We start from the raw sequence: 24,731 nt of genomic DNA, 5'->3' as shown, positions 1-24,731 counted from the left end.
GTTCTTCTTAGTGTGGCAGAGATCATAGGTTGGGGGGGGGGGGGGGTGGTTGCTGTCTGAGTAGTCTGTGCAAATACCTGCAGTGCATATTGTAGATGGTACACAATGCATTCACTGAGGTGGAGGCCATGAATGTTTAGGATAGTTGATGGGATACCGATCAAGTGGGCTGCTTTGACCTGAATGCTGTTGAGCTTCTTGTGTGATGGAACTACATTCGTTCAAACAAGTGGTGGGTATTCCGCCATGCTCCTGACATGAGCTCTGTATGTGATGGAAAGGCTTTGAGGGGTCGTGAGGTGAGTGACTCACTGCAGGGTACCCAGCCTCTGATCTGCTCCTGTAGCAACAGTATTAATGTGGTTGGTTTAATTGAGTTTTGGGTCAATGGTGACCCCCCACCCCCCAGTGCTAATATGCTAATATTATGGAAATGCCCATTAGATTTCAGTAGTTGATGGGTTGATGGTTAGATTCTCTTTTGTTGGAGATGGCTATTGTCTGGAACTTGCATGTTAAGAATGCTATTTGTCGACACCAGCCCATTCCTGAATGTCATTCCATCATTCCCCCGTTTTCCTGGGATATGGTGTGGCAACTCCCACTGGTCTGCTCTCATACCTGTTTCTCAGCCAGTACAGTATGAACAACCCTGAGTAGCCAAGTTAAAGTATTAAGTAAGAGTTGTTCTGAAATTTCTTTAAAGTCATCCCAATAGGGTGTGAGGACAAGTATTTTTGTACCAGTATTACAAACATCCTAAGTCATTTTGAGTCATACTGTGTAAATCAAAAATTCACTTGGAAACTGGTGCGGTATGTTGGTTTATTATTTTCACATGTACCGAGGTCCAGTGAAAAACTTGTCTTGCATACCGATCGTACAGATCAATTCATTACAGCAGTGCATTGAGGTAGTACAAGGCAAAACAATAACAGAGTGCAGAATAAAATGTTACAGAGAAAGTGCAGTGCAGGTAGACAGTAAGGTGCATAGTCACCATGAGGTAGATTGTGAGGTCAAGGGTTTGTCTTATCATATTAGGGAACCATTCGATAGTCTTATAACAGTGGGATAGAAGCTGTCCTTGAACCTGATGGTATGTTCTTTCAGGCTTTTGTATCTTCTGTCCGATGGGAAGGGGGAGAAGAGAGAATATCCGGGCTGGGTGGGATCTTTGATGATGCTGGCTGCTTTACCGAGGCAGTAAGAAGTGTAGACAGAGTCCATCGAGGGGAGGCTGGTTTTCGTGATGTACTGAGCTGTGTCCACAACTCTCTGCAGTTTCTTGTGGTCCTGGGCAGAGCAGTTGCCATACCAAGCAGTGATGCATCCAGATAGGATGCTTTCTATGGTGCATCAGTAAAAATTGGTGAGGGTCAAAGAGGACATGCCAAATTTCTTTAGCCTCCTGAGGAAGTAGAGGTGCTGGTGAGCTTTCTTAGCTGTGGCATCAACGTGGTTGGACCAGGACAGGCTATTGGTGATGTTCACTCCTAGGAACTTGAAACTCTCAACCCTCTTGACCTCAGCACCATTGATTTGAAAAGGAGCATGTGCATCATCCCCTTTCTTGAAGTCAATGACCTGCTCTTTTGTTTGGCTGACATTGAGGGAAAGGTTATTGTCATGACACCATATCACTAGGCTCTCTATCTCCTTCCTGTACTCTGACTCATCATTATTTGAGATATGGCCCACTATGGTGGTATCATCTGCAAACTTGTAGGTGGAGTTAGAGCTGAATCTGGCCACGCAGTCGTGAATGTATAGGGAGTAGAGTAGAGGGCTGGGGATGCAGCCTTGTGAGAATAATTGTGTCGGAGGTGTTGCTGCCTGTCCTTACTGATTGCGGTCAAGTTGGTCAGTTGCAAAGAGAGGTATCGAGTCCCAGGTTTAGGAGTCTGGAGAGGAGTTTGCTTGGAATTATAGCATTGAAGGCCAATAAACAATAGTCTAACATAGGTGTCTTTACTGTTCAGATGCACCAGAGATGGAGTGTAGGGCCCGGGAGATGGCATTAAGATGGCTACTTCAGGAAGTGGTACTGGTTTAAGAGAGTTTTAAGACATCTTTATTAGTCACATGTACATCAAAACACAGTGAAATGCATCTTTTGCGTAGTGTTCTGGGGGCAGCCCGCAAGTGTTGCTACACTTCCGGCGCCAGCATAGCATGCCCACAACTTCCTAACCTGTGCATCTTTTGGAATGTGGGAGGAAACCGGAGCACCCAGAGGGAACCCATACAGTCACAGGGAGAACGTACAAACTCCTTACAGACAGTGACCGGAATTGAACCCAGGTCGCTGGCGCTGTAAAGCGTTACGCTAACCACTACACTACCACGCCTGCAATAGTGAAGGCAAGTGCTGGTAGCAGTTGGATGCTGCATGAAGGACTGAAGGATATTTGTGAATGGGTGAGCTAAGGTGAAAGGGGTTCCTTGTCTGTATCCATCTATTACCTTGAGAGGAGGGAGAATATCTCATTGTATCCCTGATGACACGTGCTTCAGGATTAAGAATAAAAAACACTGTCCTGAAACATTAACTTTGCATTTCCCTTCACAGCTGCTGCCTGACCTGCTGAGTATTTCCAGCATTTTCTGCTTTTAGGAATGACAAAACATTTGACAAGTATATTTTTGTTCAAACAGTTTAATTCTCATACGTGACAAAAATACTTACATTTAATATTTGACAATATAGAAATAATTTCAGTACATATGAGAGGTACATAAACATTGAAACTGAGATGGTAAAGCATTTACAGAAACACTGATGCTGTCTATTCTCTGAGATGGTTGTATTTAGATAAATAATACAGTAGTATGTCTAAAATAGATTATCTGCTTTAGTCAAAAGTGACTGTTTAATTCATAATTTGTCATTCTTTGCTTTTCTGTGAGGTATAAAGAAATCAATAAAATTTTGGAAGGGGAAATAATTTGAATTTACATTGCTCTATTAATATCAGTAATAGAGTAATGGGTATAGTAAGCAATTGTAAAACAACATGGTGTGCAATGATAATGAAAGTCAATCATTAAGTGCATTAACCATCAACAATGGATCCTCCACACTTATTGTACAAAAGGTAAAATCTTTCTCTTTACAAGGATTGCTACAAAATGTAAGGAATATTACAGTAATGTACCCCTTGTAGAAATTAGGCTAAAGTGAGAGATGATTCATCAGCAGGACTGATTTTTGCTGTTACCAGCTCCCACACATTCACAAGGCACAGATTTCATTCAGAGAAAGCTTATAAAATATTCTTTTTAAGGAACTACTTGGCTGTTACTTTGCATATTTTACACCATCCTTCACTCATTTTGATTTGATCACAGATGTGTTTAAATCAAAGTTAGAATCAAGCACCGTTTTTTGTTTATTAAAGGCTTAGCATTTTTAACATTTAAAGTTGGTTTAACTTGTAAACCAAATAACCTTATTCCTTACCATGTACAAGTCTGGATTCTTTACATTCTCTACCTCCTCCTTACTCTGATGTATATTTTAAAACTGTGACAGGCATTTGAGCTTGGGAGGAAGAATACATTTGGTGTTGGTGATGAAAAAGATCATTAAAGAACAGAATCTTTTATCAGGAGTCTGTAGTCTGTAGGATCATTAAAAGTAGTCATTCAATTTGCCTGCCACCTCTATTTTCAAATATCATGGACCTCCTCTGAGGCTGGTAGAAACAACTTGTTGAGGTCTCCAGCCTCTGCCCACTTTTAGGCATGCTCATGTGATTTCGAAGGGTGACGCCCTCTAGGCCTTTCTGACTGTCGGTAAGTTCATGCGAGTAGCTGCTGGGAGTTGGGTGATCCGGCTCTGGTGTCTGTGGCTCCGGACTGGATTTCACTGGGCTGAGGGGCACCTTGCTGGGCTCTACAGGAGAAGGGCGTTCCATGCTCGGCCAGGGAGGGCTGAACAGGATGAGGCTCTGGGGCCTGCTTGCCTTTGATCTGTGCTGTGCGTGTCGTGTAAACGCAGGCTTTTGCTGCACTGCGGACCTTTCCATTCTCAGAGGTGATGGGCTGTCGAGTAAATCTTCTCCGTTTGCCTTGGAGGTTTTCTTCACAACTGGTGCTGCTTGACTGGTTTTGGACTGGGTGAGTGAGATATCCGGAGAGATGGTGCACCATCCATGTTCAGGTGTTTGAGACTTTGGCAGACCATTTTCCTTCCCGTCTTCAGGTTCTGCCACCGACGAATTGGTTAAAGATGAATCCAGTCTTTGTTTGCTGTCAGGGCAACTTGGTTCACATACCGCAACTGGTTGCAGAATGGTTAGTACTTTGTCCAGAGGGAGGGAGGGAGGTGTGAGGTTCTTCTTTGGCAAAGGCTGGGGGACCTGGGTAAACTGCACCTTTGGTGGAATGACAGGAATCGCTTTGACTTGACACATCTTTATCATGTAGGTCGTTCGAACAGCAGTGACACCGACTGGGATTGATTGAACTGGTGATCCATCAGATACAGAAGGTTTATTATTGACTGTGGAGTATGAAGCAACTATTGGCGCCTTATCTTCAGACTTGAAACAGTCCGCCTCAGTTCTATCAGGTGTTACCACTGTGGATTCTACATTGATGCTCTCTAAGCACGGTGTTGTCCCAGTGCTTACAACATGTAGACCATCCAATTTAGAAGATGCTATTGAATTTTCTTCAGCTGGTGAAATAGTTCGCTGCTGATGTATGGATGTTCCCTCCATTTCCCTGAGGAAATTTACAGATTTGATTACAAGAGAGCTATTGCTTAAAGACTCACCATTGCAAATTGGTAAAGGAGTCTCTGGGCTTTGACTGTTCCAAACAATCTTGTTAACAGACTGAGATGACATATCATAATGCTCTTCAGGAGCTAGTTTATCTGTACAAGCATCCGGGGACCATAATTCCTGAGCAGCATATTGCCATTCATCAGGCCTTACATCTGGTGATATCTTTGCCAAACATTCTTCCTCATCGTTTTTGACTTCAACCAGCTGTAATGAAAGGGAGCTAGGTTGCTTTAATGTGTCATTGTCCATCCAGTGTTTTCCAGGGATGCCAGGTTCACTGGTATCAGTTGGCAAAGCTTCAGATTTCAGATTTGAGCTAATATCTGCTAATTGCTCCTCTTGATCACTTTTATTGCTAACATCTGAGCATAGTTTTGAAAATTTAATATCAATTTTTGAGTTTGGTTCAGGTTTGTTAATGCAAGGTTCTGAAGACTGAAATTCATGAGAAGCAATCAAATATTGATCCTTTACATCTGAATTAGTATCAATTAATTGACTTGAATCTACAGATGCTCCAAAACACTCTGTTGGTGAACTCTCTGTTAACGCCTTCAAAATATTTTTATCTGTTATCGGGTGTTTAAGCTCCATCTTGGAGGAAGCACTCAGTAAGGACCCCATAGATTTGATTTGCTGAGCCTGGCTTTGATCAGGTGTCTTGGTGCTATTCCCTTCACTGGAACATTTGTTACTTGTGGCGTTTAAAGACATTTCCTCTGGAACAGTTTCAACCATTAGAGGTGAGCTTTGTAAGAACAAATTAGGGAGACTGTGCATTCTTTGCTGTCCAGTAGTATTTACTGCTGTTGAGGCATCAGGCAGAGGTGTATACTCAATATGACTGTCATCACGAGATTGGACCAAGTTTTCTTCCATCTTTTCCAGAAAGATGTGAGGCCCAGTGATTTCCTCAGGTTCAATGATCTTAAGCTCTTTGGTATGTGGCCACAGATGCTCCATAGATAGCTTGGCAGAGGAATCTGTGTCCTGCAAAAATACACACACAATGACAGTTACGAAGCTTGCATTTATTACAGTGGAATTGCATTTTTAGTGTACAATGTTTGTTGACTAATAGGGCACTGTATCAGATGGTGAAAAAGTATTATGTGGTAACTTAGGCATCTACACATTGGTCCAAGCATTAGTTCAATGGGATAAATGCACTAGTTAATGAACAGACCAGGAAGATTCTCCACCTAGGGCAATTGCTCTTAGCTCAGGGATGTAATTGACCTGAATACTCCTACAATGCAGAGAAGAAAGTTAACCAGGATTCCTACTCCTTATTGCTGTGCATTCACTCCTGTTGGACAACGAACATGGTCATGTGGGATGAGGAAATGGTTATGACTGGCCATGATGGTACTCCTGACTGAGTTTCACCTTACGTTGCTGTACTGAGAGAGTGCTGCATTGTCATGGGAGCCAGCTATCATTAAAAAAAGCCCCTTCTTACCTCTTCGGTGACACAAAAGAAATAATGACAATTTTTAGAAGAGCTACAGGTTATCTATGGTCTCCTATAACCAACATCATTGAAAGATAGTATCTGGTCATAGGATCATACAGCACGGAAACAGGCCCTTCGGCCCAACTTGTCCATGCCGACTGTGTTACCCAGCGAGCTAGTCACATCTGCCTGCATTTGACCCATAGCCCTTTAAGCCCCTCCTATCCATGTACTTCTCTAGATGGCTTTTAAATGTTACTAATGTGCCTGCCTCAACCACTATTTCCGGCAGCTCATTCCAAGTAAGCACCACCTTTTGCATGAGGAAGCTGCCCCGATGTCACTTTTAAATCTCTCGCTTCTGATCTTAAACCTATGCCCTCTTGTTTTTAGCGCCCCCTCCCTGGGAAAAAGACGACCTGCTTTCACCCTGTCAATGCCCCTCGTGGTCTTCTCTATCAGGTCAGCCCTCAATCTCCTCCATTCCAGGGAATAAAGTCCTAGTCTACGCAACCTCTCCTTGTAACTCAGGCCCCCAAGTCCAGGCAACATCCTGGTAAATCTTTTCTGCACTCTTTCTAGTTTAATAACGTCTTTCCTTTAACAGGATGATCAAAACTGGACACAATACTCCAAGTGCAGCCTCATTAACATCTTACATAAGGGCAAAATAACTTCTCAACTCCTATATTTGATGCCCTGACTGATGGAGGCCAGCATTCCAAATGCCTTCTTCACCACCCTATCTACCTGTGATGCCGCCTTCAGCGAATTATGCACTTGCAATTCCAGGTCCCTCTGTTCCATAACGCTCCCCAGGGCCCTACCAATCACTGTTTAAGCCCTACCCCGGTTTGATCTCCCAAAATGCAATACCTCACATTTATCTGGATTGAAAGCCATTTGCCAATCCTCAGCCCACATACCTGGCCGATCACGATCCCCCTGTAATTTTTCATAACCTTCTACACTGTCTACAACATCACCTATGTTAGTATCATCTGCAGACTTACTAACCATGCCTCGTACATTCACATCCAAATCATTTATGTAAATTACAAACATCCCAGCACCAACCCCTGTGGCACACCACTAAACACAGGCCTCCAGTCTGAGAAACAACCCTCGACCATCACCCTCTGCTTCCTACCACTGAGCCAATTATGAATCCATTCTGCTATCTTCCCCTGGATCCCATGCGATCTAACCTTCCAGACTAGCCTGCCATGAGGGACATTGTCACATTATTCTTTGTGAGATCTTGCTATGCACAAAATAGTTACTATGTTTCCCACATAGCAAGAATAGTTTCTCATTGAGAGTGCTTCACTGGTTGCAAAGTGTTTTGTGATGTCCTGAGACTATGAAGGATGACGGATAGATCAATTATTTATCTACTTGCACACATGTGTAAAATGACCTTGCAGATCATTGGATCTTGTTGGCAGGTACAAAACTGGGGGAGGGCCAATTATGACAGGGTAAGACAGGAGCCAAGGGGCGTTGATTGGGAGCAGCAGCTGTTGGACAAGTCCACATCTGACATGTGGAAGTTGTTTAAAAGACCAGCTGAGCAGAGCTTAGGACCAGCATGTTCCGGTAAGGAGTAAGGACAAGGATGGTAAGGTAAGGGAATCTTAGATGACTCAGGAAGAAAAAGGAAGCATGCTTAAGGTTTAGGAAGCTAAAATCAGACTGGGCCCTTGTGGAGAATAAAGATAGCAGGAAAGTGATCAAGCAGACGACTAGGAAGGCCAAAAGGTACCATGAAAAGTCCTTGGTAAGCAGGGTCAAGGAGAACCTCAAGGCATCTTATACTTGTATTAAGCAAAAGAAGATAACTAAGGAAAGGGTAGGTCCACTCAAGGATAGAATTTGGGCTTGGAGTCAGACCAAGTGGCTGAGCTACTAAATGAATACTGTACTTTGGTATTTACCGAGGAGAAGGATTTGAAGGATAGTGTAGAGCATGCTAATGTGTTGGGTCATTTTAAGATTAAGGAGGAGGTAGTGCTGGGTCTTCTGAAAAGCATTAAGGTGGATAAGTCCCCAGGGCCTGTTGGCATATATTTCAGAATATTGAAAGAAGCAAGTGTGGAGATTGCTGTGGCTTTGATAAGGATCTTTGTGTCCTCACTAGCCACAGGTGAGGTCATGGAGGACTGGAGGGTAGCAAATGTGCCTTTGTTCAAGAAGGGAAATAGGGATAATCCAGGTAATTATAAACCAGTGAGCCTTGTCAGTGGCAAGGAAACTACTGGAGAGGATAGTAAGGGATAGGATTTATGTGCATTTGGAAGGGCATGACCTGCTTAGGGACAGTTGGCATGGCTTTGTGTGGGGCAGGTCATTTCTTACAAATTTGATTCAGTTTTTTGAGCAGGTGACAAAGGAGCTTGATGAGGGTAAGGCAGTGGACGTTATGGACTTCAGTAAGACATTTGATAAGGTCCCTCATGGTAGGTTGATTCAGAAGATAAAGATGCATGGAACCCAGGGTGAATTGCAAGTTTGGATTTGGAACTGGCTTGCCCACAGAAGACAGAGAGTAGGGGTGGAAGGCTGTTATTCTGGCTGGAGGTCCATGACCAGTGGTGTTCCGCCAAGATCAGTGCTGGGACCTCCGTTGTCTGTGATATATATCAATGACTTGGATGAAAATGTAGATGGTGGATTAGCAAGTTTGCGGATGACATTAAGATTGGTGGAGTTGTGGACAGTGTATAAGACTACAAAGAATATGGCAGGATATAGATCAGTTACAGATATGGGCAGAGAAGTGGCAGATGGAGTTTGAGGTGTTGCACTTTGGAGGTCAAATGAAAAGAGAAAGTATGCAGTTAATGGTAGGCCCCTTAATAGCATTGAGGTACAGAGGGATCTTGTGGTCCAGGTCCATAGTTCACTGAAAGTGGCTACGCAAGTGGATAAGGCGGTAAAGAAGGCGTATGGAATGCTTGCCTTCATTGGCAGGGGTGTTGAGTATAAGAGTAAGGAAGTCATGCTGCAGCTCTATAAAACTTTATTCAGACCGCACTTGGAGTATTGTGTGCAGTTCTGGTTGCCCTGTTATACGAAGGATATGGAGACTGTGGAAAGAGTGCAGAAGAGGTTTACCAGGATGCTGCCTGGATTAGAGGGTATGAGCTACAAGGAAAAGGTTGGACAAACTTGGGTTGTTCTCCCTAGAGCATCGGAGGCTGAGGGAAGACCTGATAGACGTTTTTAAAATTATGAGAGGTATAGATCGGGTGGACAGTCAGAACCTTTCCCCAGGGAGGAAATGTCAAACACCAGAGGACATGCTTTTAAGGTGAGAGGGGGGAAGCTTAGTGGTGACGTGTGTGGCAAGTTTTTTTTACGCAGAGAGTGCCTGGAATGGGTTACCAGAGTAGTAGTGGAAGCAGGCAGTTTGGTAGAGTTTAAGAGGCTTTTAGATAGACATATGAATATGAAGAGATATGGATGATACACAGGAAGAGGACATTTAGTATGGATGGGCATCAAGGTCGGCACAACATCATGGGCCGAATGACCTGTCCAGTGCTGTGCTGTTGTATGCTCTATGACCGTATGGGTGAGATGCCACAGGGCTTTTTGTACCAATGAAGATGACCTTCAGCAAGAATCACTTCGTTCAAAAAAAAAGAGGGAGCTTGCATTATATAATATCTTTTACTTTTTACCTAATATACTTTACAACCAACCAGTCCACAAATAACAAATCTACATGACCTGATAATCTTTGTTCATTAGTGTTGTTTGATGGAGACATATTGGCTAGGACACAGCAAAAACTCCCCCACTAGCATGATGAGTTCTTTACACCTGCCCAAATAGGTAGGCTATCTGCTTAACAGTTCATCCAGAAGCCTGCACGCTCAGCAGTGCAACATTCCTCTGTCTTGCATTGACAAGCTGACCTTTAGTCCTGTAGTGAGATTTGGTCTATCACTGCCATCCTCTAGTGGAAGTAGTGGCTATTGACACTTTGAATTCACTACTGTAGGTAATATTTAAGGAACTGCTTCATGATTCAAGCTCCCAGAGCACATTGTCTTCAACCAGTCCTTTGTATTGGAACTTCAGGCACAGAGATCAACAAGTCCTGTCAGATATCCATTTATTAAACTGAATGGATAGAACATACATCAAAAACCATACATCTCCACACTTGTGAGTCAGAGTTGAGATTAGGTGAGTTAATCTAAAATGGCAAGAGAGGAATTCAAAAAAATAATATGCAAAGGTTAACATTGAATATGTAGTGGGAATTCAGGGGTGGAGATAAATGACCTTTGAAAAATGTTCTATGCACCTGTTGATCTCTGTGTCTGAAATTCCAATACACAGGCCAAGTTGAAGGCGGTTTGCTCTGGGAGCTTTTGTGCGGTATTTCCTTAAATACCCCCTGCAGTTGTGAAGACAAAACGTTCATACTCATTACTTCCACTAGAGGACAGCAGTGCTACACATCCATGGAATATTGGTAAGATCCAAGCCACTTTCAGATCTAAACATGACTTTACTCTGCGAAGAAATAATATTTGGACAGCTTTGATTATAGTTTAAAAAAATGTTCAAATGGCTATCAGATTTTGCATGGTGTGCATGAATAAATCTTATTTTAGTTATTGTGAATATAAATCCTGAAAACCTGAGGATGATTCATGCATGAGGAAAACAAGCCAGATAACCCCCACCATATTTTGAAGGAGAATTACTTTTAAAGTCCCAGAACTTAGAGGCCACAGCAGTAACAATCATTTTGATATATCAACTTTTTTAAAGGATGTACTTCTGTAAGAATAAGGCAACTATGCCATTTTCAGTCAACGTCACTGTGATTCCTGGGTGAATAGAAGTTGGCACAGGCTATAATTGGGTGTGGATATGACACGGTGATGACATCTTCATTGGAGACTGGCCTCCATCAGCACTGTCACCAAGCCTGTTTCTGATGTAAAATCCTTCCTGTCTGTAAATTCTGATGTGGATATTGTGGAGACTGAGTGTCCAGTGCTGTTTGACCAGCCTGGTCTCTCTCTCTCTCATCTTCCACAAAAAGTAGGGAAATAGGGAAATATAATATTGTCTCTTTTCCAGTGCTGGGAGTTGGGAGATTGAAAGGGCAAGAGCAGGAGGCTCAAGAATTTATCAGCAGATTTAAGATACGAATTAAAACTGGCTGAAATGTCCATCTTTGTGACCATTTCCATCAACTGCTGTGTTCTTTAAATCAGAATGTAATTTATTTCTGGACTAACTCTGAGCATCTGTTTGACATGGTGCAATTACGTGGCAATGATGTAATATGACCCTCACAATGCCATGAATCATCAGTACCTCATTCAAATATGTCTTAACATTTCAAGGATAGTTCACCTAAAATGGCAGCCATAAATTTGGTGGGTAAAGGACTTAAGCATCCCACCAATTTCATGGATCCAACACCATTTCCCTCCACTCAAATACTGTCTGAAGGTCAGATGATGCTACCCAGAGCAGCTAAATTATCCTCAAAGATTGTTATGTTCAAGCAAAAAATATTTCTCAATCTAAATTGCATTATTGTTATTTTTACATGATCACATATGAGTTTTGACAGTGAGTGTTTACAGACAGTACACCATTGTAACTAATGATGTGACTCAATCATAACCACACCCTTTCTACTCACCTTCATTTCCGTCACTAGTAACAGAAGTCACCGCTGTGAAATGCTTTTGGGTATTTTGCATTCGTAAGAGTGCCATACAATTGCAACTTGTTGGGTTGAGTGTCGTGGGGGTACACACTACACCAATGACCTCTCACAAACTTAAGTTTTTTTAAAAGTTCCACCAGTATTGAAAAGAATTATGTTGGGAGTTCTCCCTTAACTAATTCAGTTCGTCATTCAGTAATGTAGGATTGCTCTTGGGCCTACACTTACGACCATTGGTTTAGGATATAGGAAGTAGGAATCATAAAGCCATTAATCCTATAATTTCAATAAGATCATGTCGGATCTTTTCTATTTTTCATTCACACCACGTGGTCATCACTGGAAAAACCAGCTGCCCTTGCGTCAGTGTTCCTTTAAATCGAATGGCTTCCAAGGCCATTTTAAAGAGCAGCTAAAACGTTCTCATAGGCCAGATTCCAAATGCCCCTCCCTGAAGGATATTAGTGAACCAGAAGGGTTCTGACAGCGACCCAGTGGTCTTGTGGTCACCATGACTGACAATTAGTTTTTTAATCCAGATTTGTTTAAAGAACTAAATGTAAATTCTGGGACTTTGTGGTGTGTCAGAATTCTTACCACATTGTCTGCAAGCTCTCAGCACTTAACATATAGAGTTTGGATTAAAGTTTGTGTAGATTTAGTTGGGACCTATTTTGTAAGTAGATGTTATGATGACCGTGCAGTAACTACATTTACTGTTGTGCAGTGTGACAGAAAGAACACTGGGACTTCCCAGCGCTCACAAATGTTGGAAGAGAAACCACTGGGGAAAGTTGCTCTACTAGCTGTGGGTGGCACAGACCAGGGTTCAATCCTGACTGTGGGTGCTGTCTGTGTGGAGTTTGCACATTCTCCTTGTGACCCTGTGGGTTTCCTCCAGGTGCTCTGGTTCCCTTCCACATCCTAAAGCTGAGGAGGTTGGTAGGTTCATTGGCGACTGTAAATTGCCCCTAGTGTGTAGGTGAGTGGTGGAGTCTGGTGCGGTGGGAGATTGTTGATGATGTGGGGAGAAAATAAGTGGGATTAATGCAAGGTGAGTGGTTGATGGTCAGCATGGACTTGGTGGGTTGAAGGGCCTGTTTCTGCACTGTATCAATGTCTCTCTACGACTTTATCAGATTTATGGTGGGTATTGAGCATTATCTGCCATAAGGCCAAGCTACCACAAAGCAGAAGCATCACAATTTGCCCATGTCCTTGGGACCATATCCAGCAGGGCTTCAGAGCCTTCAAGTGATGAGAGGTGAGGAAAAAGACAGGTTGCAATGAAGTCACCACCAGCCAACACCTTGGGTTAATAGTTTATCTCTTTCCACTTTTATTTTCTCCCTCCCTTCTCAAGGGTGGTAACTTGCAGTGAGGTCAGGGAGGGCAGGGTGTTTTCATTAGAAAAAGTGTATGTCTCCCTCCCTGATGAATCATTGAAATCTGAGAATCGTCAAATTTTCAAATTACAGGTGTGACACAGCAAAAATCTAGGTGTAGGTCTCAAAACAAATACAACAAAGGTAATATGAAATGAACAACCTTGCACTGTCTCTGGGGCTTATTATGTGTATATAGAAGATGGGTGATCTTACCCTTAGATAATAGTCTATGTGCACCTCACTCAATTTTTTGGAGAGGTGGAAATGGGTTCGATATTGCCCCTTTTGAGGTGTTGCGTAAAATGAACATCATACACAAGTTATTGATGTTAACCAATTGCATAATGGGATGATATCTAGTTGCTATGCAGTGACAGTTGTGGTTAAATCTGGAACATGGATGGTGCTGGATCCACTGTGGAGCATCAGTGTAAAACATTGGTCAGACCACACCTGGAGTACTGTGTCCATTTCTCGGTTCAATTCCGGACGCTGTCTGTAAGGGGTTTGTATGTTCTCCCTGTGCCTGCAGGGGTTTCCTCCGGGTGCTCCGGTTTCCTCCCACATTCCAAAGACGTACGGGTTAGGAAGTTGTGGGCATACTATGTTGGCGCCGGACGCATGGCGACACTTGCGGGCTGCCCCCAGAACACTCTATGCTAAGGTGTATTTCACTGTGTATTTCGATGTACATGTGACTAATAGAGATATCTTATTGGAAATATGTAATAGCGCTGGAGACCATGCAGAGAGATTCACCATGATGTTGCTTCGGATGGGGCATTTCATTTATGAGGAGAGACTGGAGAGGCTGGGTTTATTTTCTTTGGAGCAAAGGAAGCTGAGGGGTGACCTGACCTGATAATGTAAAGATCTATCAGGTCACCCCTCAGAGTAAAGATCTGTTTTCCAGGACGGGGTTATCTAAAACAAGAGGGCACAGGTTTAAGGTGAGAGATAGGGGGTTTAGAAGAGATCTGAGGAGGAAATTTTTTCATGTCGAGGGTGGTTGGAGTCTTGAATGTGCTACCTGAAGAGGTGGTGGAGGCAGATGCTCTCACAACATTTAAGACACTAAGGCATAGGTGGCTAGAGAAACAAAGGACTGCAGATGCTGGAGTCTAGATGAAAAACACTATGATGCTGGAGGAACTTAGCAGGTCAGACAGCATCCGTGGAGAAAAGCAGGCGGTCAACGTTTCGGTTCAGGATCCTTCTTCAGGACTGAAGATAGGAAAAGGGGAAGCCCAATATACAGGAGGGAAAAGCAGAGAAGTGATAGGTGGACAAAAGAGGGGAGGCGGGGTGGGCACAAGGTGGTGATAAATAGATGCAGGTAGGAGATAGTGATAGGCAGGTGCAGGGGAGGAGGGGAGAGCAGATCCACTGAGGGATGGGTCAAAGGTAAGGAGGAAAAAAAGGGGGAACGTAGAAAAAAGAGAGGGAGGCTAGGAAAGGGAAGAGAAGAAGAGGCATGTTTGGGGGTGGGTGTGTGCTGGGGGGGGTGCGGTGGGGGGATTACTTAAAGTGGGAGAATTCAATGTTCATGCTGTTAGGCTGTAAGGTTCCAAGATGGAAAATGAGGGGCTGCTCCTCCAGTTTGCGCTTGACATTCTCCTGGCAGTGGAGGAGGCCGAGGACTGACATATCTGTGATAGTGTGGGGGGGTAGTTGAAGTGACTGGCAGTGGGGAGATGCAGATCGCGGTTACGGACAGAGCACAGGTGTTCTGCGAAATGGTCACCTAGTCTGCGTTTGGTCTCACCAATGTAGAGAAGGCCACACTTGGAGCACCGAATGCAGTAGATGATATTGAGGTGCAGGTGAATCTCTGTCTTACCTGAAAAGACTGTTTGGGTCCCTGGATGGAGGTGGTGTAGGGGCAGGTGTTGCATCTATGGCAGGGGCAGTGGAAAGTTCCCGGGATGGGAGCAGGATGGGTGGGGGGGGGGGGGGTAGCGAGGAGTGAACTAGGGAGTCACAGAGAGAGTGGTCTCTGCGAAAGGCAGAAAGGGGTGGGGAGGGGAAGATATGCTTGGAAGTGGGATCCCGTTGGAGTTGGCAGAAGTGGCGGAGAATGATGTGTTGGATATGTAGGCTGGTGGGATAAAATGTGAAGACAAAGGGGACCCAATCCCTATTGGGTCTGGGAGGGGTGGGGGTGAGAGCAGAGGTGTGGGAAATGGCAGAAATACAGGTGCAAGCTCTCTCGACCACAGAAGGGGGTAAGCCACAGTTAGTAAAGAAGTTGGACATCTCAGATGTCCTGGAGTGGAAAGCCTCATCATGGGAGCAGATGCGGCGTAGGCAGAGCAATTGAGAAAAAGGGATAGCGTCCTTGCAAGAGACAGGGTGGGAGGAGCTGTGATCAAGGTAGCTGTGGGCATCAGTATGTTTGTAGAAGATGTCAGTGGATAAGGAATCTCGTGAGATGTTGATGGAAAGATCAAGGAAGGAGAGAAACGTATCAGAAGTAGTCCAAGTGAATTGGAGAGCAGGGTGAAAATTTGTGGCAAAATTTATGAAACTGTTGAGTTCTGCATGGGTGCAAGAGGTGGCACCAATGCAGTCATTGATATAGCAGAGAAAGAGTTGAGGAATGGGGCCGGAGTAGGCTTGGAACAGAGACTATTTGATGTAGCCAACGAAGAGGCAGGCATAGCTGGGGCCCATGCGAGTGCCAGTAGCTACGCCCTTGGTCTGTAGAAAGTGAGAGGAATTGTAAGTGAAATTGTTAAGAGTGAGGACAAGTTCAGCTAGGCAGGGGAGAATGTTAGTGGAAGGGGACTGGTTCTGTCTCTGGTCAAGAAAGAAGTGGAGGGCAGTGAGGCTGTCATGATGGGGAATGGAGGTGTATAGGGACTGGGCGTCCATGGTGATGATGAGGTTGTGCATGCCAGAGAACGTAAAGCTATGGAAGAGTTGGAGAGTGCGTGATGTGTCACGGGCATAGGTGGGAAGGGATTGGACCAGGGGTAGTATCCAGGTACGAGGATATGAGCTCCGTGGGAAGGGGATAATAGGTCTGCTGGGACAGTCCATCTTGTGGACTTTGGGGAGGACATAGAAGTGGACAGTCCTAGGTTGTGGGACTATCATATTGGTAGCTGTGGGGGGGGGGGGGAGATCTCCCGAGGTGATGAGGTCAGTGATAGTGCAGGAGATAATGTTCTGATGGTCCTTGGTGGGGTCATGGTTCAGGGGTAGGTAGGAGGAACTGCCCAAGTGTTATCGTCAGGCCTCTGCAAGGTAGAGGTCAGCACACCAGACTACCATGGCGCCACCTTTGTCGGCTGGTTTGACGACAATGTCAGGGTTGGTGCGGAGGAAGTGGAGAGCAGAGCATTCAGAAGGGGTAAGGTTGGAGTAGGTGAGGGGACCAGAAAAGTCAAGATAGCTGATGTCGTGCCAACAGTTGGCTATGAATAACAGGCCTGTAACAGGCCCGGTGGGGAATTCCAGGTGGAAGAAGAGGGCTGGAGGCGGGAGAACAGGTCATCAGAAGGCGGAGAGGATGTCTTACCGAGGAAGAAGGAATGGAGGCTGAGGTGGCGGAAAAAGAGCTCGGAATTCATTGAGGTGGGGGCCTAGAGGTAAGAAGATGAGACCTTTGCTGAGAATAGACCACTCAGCCTCAGAAAGGGGGAGGTCAGGGGGGATGGTAAAGACCCGGCAGGGGTTAGAGTTGGGGCTAGAGGAGCAAGGGTGGGGGGAGGGGGGGTAGAGGGGCTGGGCTGTTGGAAGGGGTGACAGGGGTTGGGAGTGGGCTGGTGGAGGTGCAAGGTGGGATGTAGAATTAGAAATAGATGGGGGAAGAAACAGAGCAGAGGCATAGGTGGCTATTGAGCTAATGCTGGTAAATGGGATGAAGTGTCCTGTTCCTGTGTGATACAATTCTGTGACACTATAATTACATTGATGTGAACACTTTCAATGTTCTTCTTCATTCCAGAGTACAATTCTACTAAATACTGAATTAAATGTACAATGATTTATCTAACCTGTTTAGTTGCTGGCTGCTCTTCATTGCTCCCGCTACATGGTCTTTGATGTTCATCTTCACATGGCCTCCCTGTTGAGGGAACGATTGAAGGAGGCACTTCTTCCGGCTCTGTGCTTTCAAAGGGCTTTGGAGAAACAGATGAGGTGGTCACTGACTCTGAGGATGAGAGAGGCTGCAGTGCATCAGAGTCCTGATGTGTGGGATTTAGGGAAAGCTTTGGTTGATTCTGGGATGATGAATTTGTGGAAACAACAAGGGGTTCAGTCTTCAATCCAGCCTTTTCTATGTCCTCTTCATCTAAATAACAACAAATAAACATTTTTGAGTTAGATAAATAATGTTGATCAATATAGAGAGAAATCCTCATCAAAGTAATCATTTTCTCTCAAAATATGAAATTTTGCACAGAAAACTCGAATTCGATCAGCTCTATGGCCGTTCATAAAACAAGATGTTTCCAAAAAATCTTTACTCTGACAGCTTGAAGCAAAGTGATGGGCCACTATTAATTAATGCATTTTCCTGAGATGACATGATTTCATTGACAGGGTCCTCAACTGGTTCATTGCCTGCATATTTGCTCTTAGCCCTTCTCTTCCCTCCCAGAACCAGGAAAGGGGTTCCCCTCAGTCTAAGCTTCCACGTTGCCCGCCTCTACATTCAATGAATAATCCTCTATAAGGCATTGTGCCTCCAATCGTATGCCACCACTGGATACATCTTCCACTCCCCTCCCAATGTTACAAAGAAACCCTTCAAGGAGAGTCTGGTTCACTGCTCCATCTTCTATGCCTACTCCCTCTAATGGAATCTTCCAATGCAACCACAGAGATACAGCATTTCCCCTTTTACCTTCTCCACTCCCTCCTTCCAGTGTACCTAATAGTTCTTTCTGGATGAAGCAATGATTTATTTTTAGTTGAATCTATTTACTATATGGTACCCACTACTCTTGATGTGGTCTCCTCTGCATGGGAAAGACCAAATGCAAGTTGGGTGATTAGGCATTGTAAAAGACCATTGTTTTGCAAACATGACCCCAAGTTTCAAGTCGCCTGTCATTTTAATTCTCCATCCTAATCACACTGTGTGCTACACAGTGAAGATCAACATAAGCTTCCAGCACTTCATCATCCACCCAGGCACATTACAGCCTTCCACAATCAACAGTAAATTGAACAATTTCAGATAATCTGCATTTCCTCAACTCTGAATTCAGATTTGCAGCATTCCTATCATTTTCCTTTGGTAATTTCACATAATAATTCTGCTCCACACCTTCTCCAGATCATTCACTTGTTTCTTTGCTTGATCCATAAACACCATTTTTCACCTTGCACTATTATCCCTTGTTATTTAATCTCCTGTCTTCCATCCTGTCAGGGACCTCCACTTCTCTCCTCTCCTGCCCCCTTTCTCCACATTCCTAAATCTGTCCTCCAGTTCTGATGAAAGGTCGTTGATCAGAAACGTTAACTTTGTTCCTCTTTCTCCAGATGCTGTCTTACCTGCTGAGTATTTCTAGCATCTACAGTATTTTAGTTTTGTACCGCTTTATTAATACTGTAGTGGAAATTATAGCACACGGGCTTATAAATAAGGTGCTAATCACATTTCAGATATATTATATTCAGAGACAGTAGGTATCCATTAGGATTTATGGAACATACCATTGAACTCGTGCTGGTCTGAATCAGTCTGCCTACGGAGCAGATCTCCCTTCTCTTCACTGGCCATGGAAATGATGCTGCTTTCAGCTGGTGATGGTCTGTCCATTGACTCCTGTGATCCTGGGTCATTTGGACTTTGTCCATCTTTTTGTGCTTCCTTGCAGGGTGTGGCACTGGGGCTGATAATTCCTGAGACGTGTAATGGCACAGATACAGAAAAAGGCTCAGAAATATTCACTGCCATTGGTTTTCTATGATGCCGCGGCGATGCTTCAAGGGGAAACAAGTTACCCGGGAAATTAGACTTCGGTGAAGAATCATTGAGGTTTGTTGAGTAAAACAACCGTCTAGTCTTTGGTGATGGTTCCGATTTGTTGAAGGCATCTCCACGAAAAACCTTCATCTGCTCTGGTTGTGCCTTCAAAATTGCTGGCTCTTTATCAGGTGTTCCTGAGCTAATGTTACCCACACATCCTCCAATTGCACCCACCAGGTCTTCCTGATCCCAATCGCTGTGCCTCCGGCTTAGATTGTAGGAACATGCTGATCCGAGAGTGTGTGATTTCATAGACGAGGAGAGACCTCCTCCCAGAGTTCCTCCGTGTTTAAATCGAACCCCCTTCCCTTCATCTAGGAAATAGCAATGATATTCTTAATAAGGCTTGAAATAAAATTCTGTGCAAATTAGACTTCTGAGGGATGGGGTTGGTATGTAAGAGCACATTATTTTTCATTTCACTCCTTTTCAGTAAGTTTACTCAATGCCCTACTCTCAAGCAATGAATTATTCCCTGACTAAGAGATAAGGCTGATGTGATGCTTAAACCTCTTTACCATTTGATAGGTGAGTAAGCAATCTATTATAGTTTCCTAAAAAGCATATTGGAAGGATATACAACATTACAGGAAATGTAGGTTGCTGAAAATGAATTCCAATGGAGATAAGTATAAAAGGAATTACCTGAAAAGTAATCAAAAGTCATTTAAACCTGCTGAATAATTCAAATTAGCTAAGGGTGAGGTTGAAAGAGCTGAGAGTTCTTTATCAACTCCTATTCTATGGTACAGAAAAAGATATTGAACAGAAACAAAAGGCAAGGGACATTGGATTTAAATTGCATAGCACTCTGCCAGTCAGAGAGAGCACCTCAAAGGTTGTGTTCCCTAATTATCTAGGTAAGTCAAAGTAATTCTGAGTTACTAGCAAAAACAAAATAGAATATGCTGGAAATACTCAGCGGTCAGGTAGCATCTGCAGAAAGAGGAACAGAGTTAACGTTTCAAACTGATTAGCCTGGGAAAGAGAGAATATACGCTAGGTAACAATGAACTTATGGTCTCTTTTTCCCAGTTTCCGGCATTCTTTTATTTTGCATTTCCAGCATCTCAGATTTTGATTTTAGCCAAAAAAAAGCTTTTCAATATTGAGAATACATGACTAGTGTGCAATGCAAGGGTATATTCAATAATGAATAGTCTATAGACATGGCAGGTACAGAACAGTTTCACATTAGAACAAGGATGCACAAGTCCAAACAGGTGAAAAGTACAATTGGAACCAGTCTCAAGCAATAGTTCTTAACATGGCGTGTTTAGCCTGGAAACAGATTTCTCCGTCGAATGGGAGGGACATAAAAATCCTAGAATGGTTCAAGAAACAAGTGGATAATACAATGGACTCTTGGGTCCAATGGCATACCACCCCACTCTTTACCTCCGATCTTCTCAATCTTAGTGATGGCCAGATTTATGGGGAGTTGGAGAGGGATAGAGTTTGAATTCTGACTTTGAAAACTTATGTTTTAAGACATTTTATTTTTTTATTTTTCCATTAATCTAGCCTGGCCTATGACAAGTGAATGTTTGACACTATCTCCCAAAAAATATGGAGGTACTCATTTAATATATAACGAGACGCCGGAATCTAAACTAACACCAAGTCTCTTCATAGAGGCACTGCCACTAAAAAGTCTAACTGTTGCTTTGAGAATGTTACAGTGCAGCAATGCTACTTGGCTGCAGGGCAATGGGTTTTAATAAGATAATCCCTTTAGTTCCATGGTTACTAAAAATGACAAGTAAAGTAAAACTTACATTGATCATGGCAGAATTAGAAGCTTTAGTAAAAAATCAAAGTGTTAGAGTGAATATATTATATGACCTTCAACTCCAATTAATTGTATTTGTACTCTTCCCATTTCTTTGCCTTTATTTGTCTTCCAAAATGTATGATTGGGTACAAGTTGAGGTGTGGCGGTTTTTGGATATCGGCTCTCATAGTTGCTTCCTTCTACAGTTATAGCTCCAAGACAGTCCTGCCCTCATGCAATGCTTAGTCATATACCTCCATCAGAGATCGCCAACCAAAAGCAGCAAATTTGGGCAGATTTTCTATATTTGTCCAAGAAATATTGAGCCTGAATATAGCAATGCACTATTGCCTTTATTACGATCAAGAGGCAGGGTTCAAATCTGAGACCTACCTGGCTTGTGTGATTTAGTATTGCACTAAGTGAATTAGTTACTCATAATATTGTTGAATTATAATTACGTTCAAGATCAGATTAATTTTAGTTCTTACCAGTTTGGTCATCCTTTCTATTTTTTTTGAAATTGTGAATGCCAATGATGTAATTGCAGGCATTGAGTTGCACTAGCTATTCAGCCCAATAGTAAAAGAAGGAATTAATTCACATCCACTTGTTAATACTTGTGGCTCTATTAATTTGTTTCCCTGTTTTGCAACACGAAACACAGCAAGTTCAATGCACCATTGCATTCAATTATAATACTGGCATTGAAAATGAGACCCAGATGAAGTAGCTGAAACAAAACAACAAGATTCCAAGATAACTCAGAATGTTTTTATTTACTTTTTTAAAGGGTGCTCATAGTGATTAATTTTCATGTGCTCCAGAGCAGCTCTTTTGCTATCTTCTTAAACTTGGACCCATGGTTAATCTGGTGTAACGCTTTTCATGGCACCGTGGATTACAGGTTGGATTTAACACCAGATTACATTCCATCTTCTTCATCAAAAAGAGAATATTCAACAATACAATCTCTTACCTTCTATTGGCAAGGAGCAAAGGGACTCCATACTCTTAGCAGGTCGAATGTTGCCCTTTTCTGTTTAAAACAAATAAAACAGAGATCTGGTGAGCAATAAATTTGTCTGGAGGGAGTCACAAGATAACCAGTTAATAAAGGTTTTCAGCCATTATACACTGTGAACAAAGTTTAGACTTTATATCAAATCCATGCAAACCACAACCTTGGGGTCAGCCTTGGCTTGGTGAGAGCATTCTTGTCTCTGAGTCAGTGGTTAAGAAGTGACACCTTTTGGATGGGACATGAACCCTAAGCACAGTCTGCCCTCATTATAGGCCTATTCAGAGGCTTTAGAGCTATGAGTCAGGAGTTGCACATAGAAAATAACAAGTATCTTTTGTATAAGAACACAAGAGCAGGTGTAGGCCACTCAGTCCTTCAAGCCTGCCCTGCCATTCAATATAATCATGATTGATCAGGCCCAGGCCTCCACCCTTCTGTGTAAATTCCCTATAGTCCTCAATTCCCTGATCTTTCATTCAAAAATTTATCTAGCTCCCCTTAATTACCTCCAGTGATCTAGCAACTGTATCATTCTGGGATAGAGAATTCTACAAATTCACCATCCTCTGTGAGTAGAAATTCCTAATCACCTCAGTTTTAAATGACAGCCCCCTTACCTTGTAACCATGTCCCCTCGTTCAAGATGCCCTCACTCATGGAAACGTCTCAACATCTACCCTGTCATGCCCTTGAGAACCTTATACATTTCAGTGAGACCACTCCTTGCTCTTCTAAACTCCAAAAAAAAAATTAGATCCAACTATTTTAGACGTTCTTTACAGGACAACCTTCTCACCCCTGGAATTAACCTAGTCAATCTCTTCTGGACTGTCTCCGGTGCTAGTATATTCTTTCTTATATAAGGGGCCCAAGACTGTGCATAGTACTCTGGGTGTGGTCTCACCAACACTGTCCACAAATATAACAATACTTCTCCATATCTAAATTCCAAACCTCTTGCAATAAAGGCCAAATAGCCATTTGCCTTCCTAACTACTTACTGTGCCTTCCTGCTAATCTTATAATTTTCACACACAAGAGTACTTTGATTCCCATACTTTACTCATTTGCAATTTATTTCTATTTAGATAAGGCTCTGATAGCCTGCCTTCTGATTCCCCGTACTGAAGTGCACAACCTCACAATTTCCCACATTAACTTCCATTTGCCAAGTTTTCGCCCACTCAGTCAACCTATCTATATCCTGCTGCAGAGTACAAATATCCTCATTGCAACTTGCTCTCCACCTATTTTTATACTATTGGCATACTTGGATACCTTACACTCTGTCTCCTCCTCCAGGTCATTAATACAAATAGTTCATAACTGAGAACCAAGAACTGATCCTTGGTTACATCCTTCCCACCTAAAAATTACCCACTTATTCCCTAAAGGACAGTAATAAAGCAGATGGGTACCATCTCTCTTCTTGAATATAGATAATTCAGTCACTATTTGCTAGTCCTCTAGGAATATACCTTCATCCAACAAATTATTAAAACATGTAATATTGCCTTCTCTGTCTCTTCCCTGGATCCTTTTAAAAGACATAGATAAAACCATCCAGACCAGAGCATCTGACTAATTTATTCTATACTTTTACTTCATAATTTCTAGTCCCTTCCTCTGACATTGCCCACCTGTTCTGTATTCCCAGGAAATACTGAAGCAGAGACATTATTTCATATTCCTGGTATTGGTGTCTGTGATTTTATTCCTGACCCCAATCCAGACTTTTCTTTTGCATATAGAACATTACACTATTTTGTTTTATCTTTTACTGCTCCTTTGTTTTATCTTCCTTAATTACATTACTTCATACATCCTCTTTGTCATCCTGGTTGTTTGGTGATCTTTCTCCAATTTGAATTATAGTCTGCTTTGCCACGCTGTCTCTTGCTGTTCACATATTTAGTGCTACCTCTTCCTGTAACCTTAGTATTTTTCCACATTCATCTAGGAGTCTCATAAATGTTTAATTTGTTCTCATTTATTTAACAGAATATATATTTCCTGGAATCTGTTGAAAATGATTTTAAGGGCTTCCTTTTGATGTTTGTCAATAAACTTACCCACTTTATTTTTCCAAATTCCATTCTCAGCCCCTCAGTGTCAATCTTTTAACAATCTGTGTGTTTTGCAATCCTTATCTAAAAGTGGATTATATTATGATCATTATTGTGTAGACCTTCTCTCCTTTTAGTGTCTCACCTCATTTCCCATTATTAGATCCAGGGGTGAATCTTCTCTTGTCAGGCTTCTTAAACACCATGTTAGAAAGAATACCTGTACACAGTTTAGGAGCACTTATGCCCCTTACCCACCTCTGTTAACTGGTGAATTTTTGAGTAGATGGAAGTGTGGTAACATGTAGCAGTGGTAGCTTTGGTGCAGTGGCAGAGCTCTCACCTCTGAGTTAAAGGTTATTTCTCAAAGACCAGATCTAGGGACTTGAGCGTATAATCTAGGCTCATACTTCAGTATAGCACCAAGGGGTCGCACTGTAGATGCTGCTGTTCTGCTGAGCCGTTAAGCTGAGCCCCACCCTCTGCCCCTATTTCTCAGGCAGGATTCAAAGATAAAATTAAGAGATTATT

The 24,731-nt window shown here is 42.9% G+C and overlaps 1 protein-coding gene across 2 annotated transcripts in view; it reads right to left on the bottom strand.

Annotated features, from left to right (window-relative positions):
- Positions 1–2,654: 2,654 nt before the first annotated feature.
- Positions 2,655–24,731, bottom strand: part of arhgap31 (Rho GTPase activating protein 31) — an 84,691-nt gene continuing 62,614 nt past the window's right edge. Inside the window, exons 9-12 of one of the 2 annotated variants that reach the window (XM_052014948.1) lie at positions 22,090–22,149; positions 19,021–19,650; positions 17,349–17,647; positions 2,655–5,786 (exon numbers count right to left, since the gene is read on the bottom strand). In XM_052014948.1, coding sequence (XP_051870908.1) covers positions 3,645–5,786; positions 17,349–17,647; positions 19,021–19,650; positions 22,090–22,149 — 3,131 coding nt within the window. In that variant the 3' untranslated portion in view covers positions 2,655–3,644. The remainder of the gene's footprint in view (positions 5,787–17,348; positions 17,648–19,020; positions 19,651–22,089; positions 22,150–24,731) is intronic. The other variant, XM_052014949.1, reaches the window with a different exon arrangement.

Source organism: Pristis pectinata, chromosome 4, assembly GCF_009764475.1.
Source record: "Pristis pectinata isolate sPriPec2 chromosome 4, sPriPec2.1.pri, whole genome shotgun sequence".
Classification (NCBI taxonomy): Eukaryota; Metazoa; Chordata; class Chondrichthyes; order Rhinopristiformes; family Pristidae; genus Pristis; species Pristis pectinata.
Note: the sequence above shows the minus strand (reverse complement) of the source record. Positions and strands in the feature narration are given on the sequence as shown.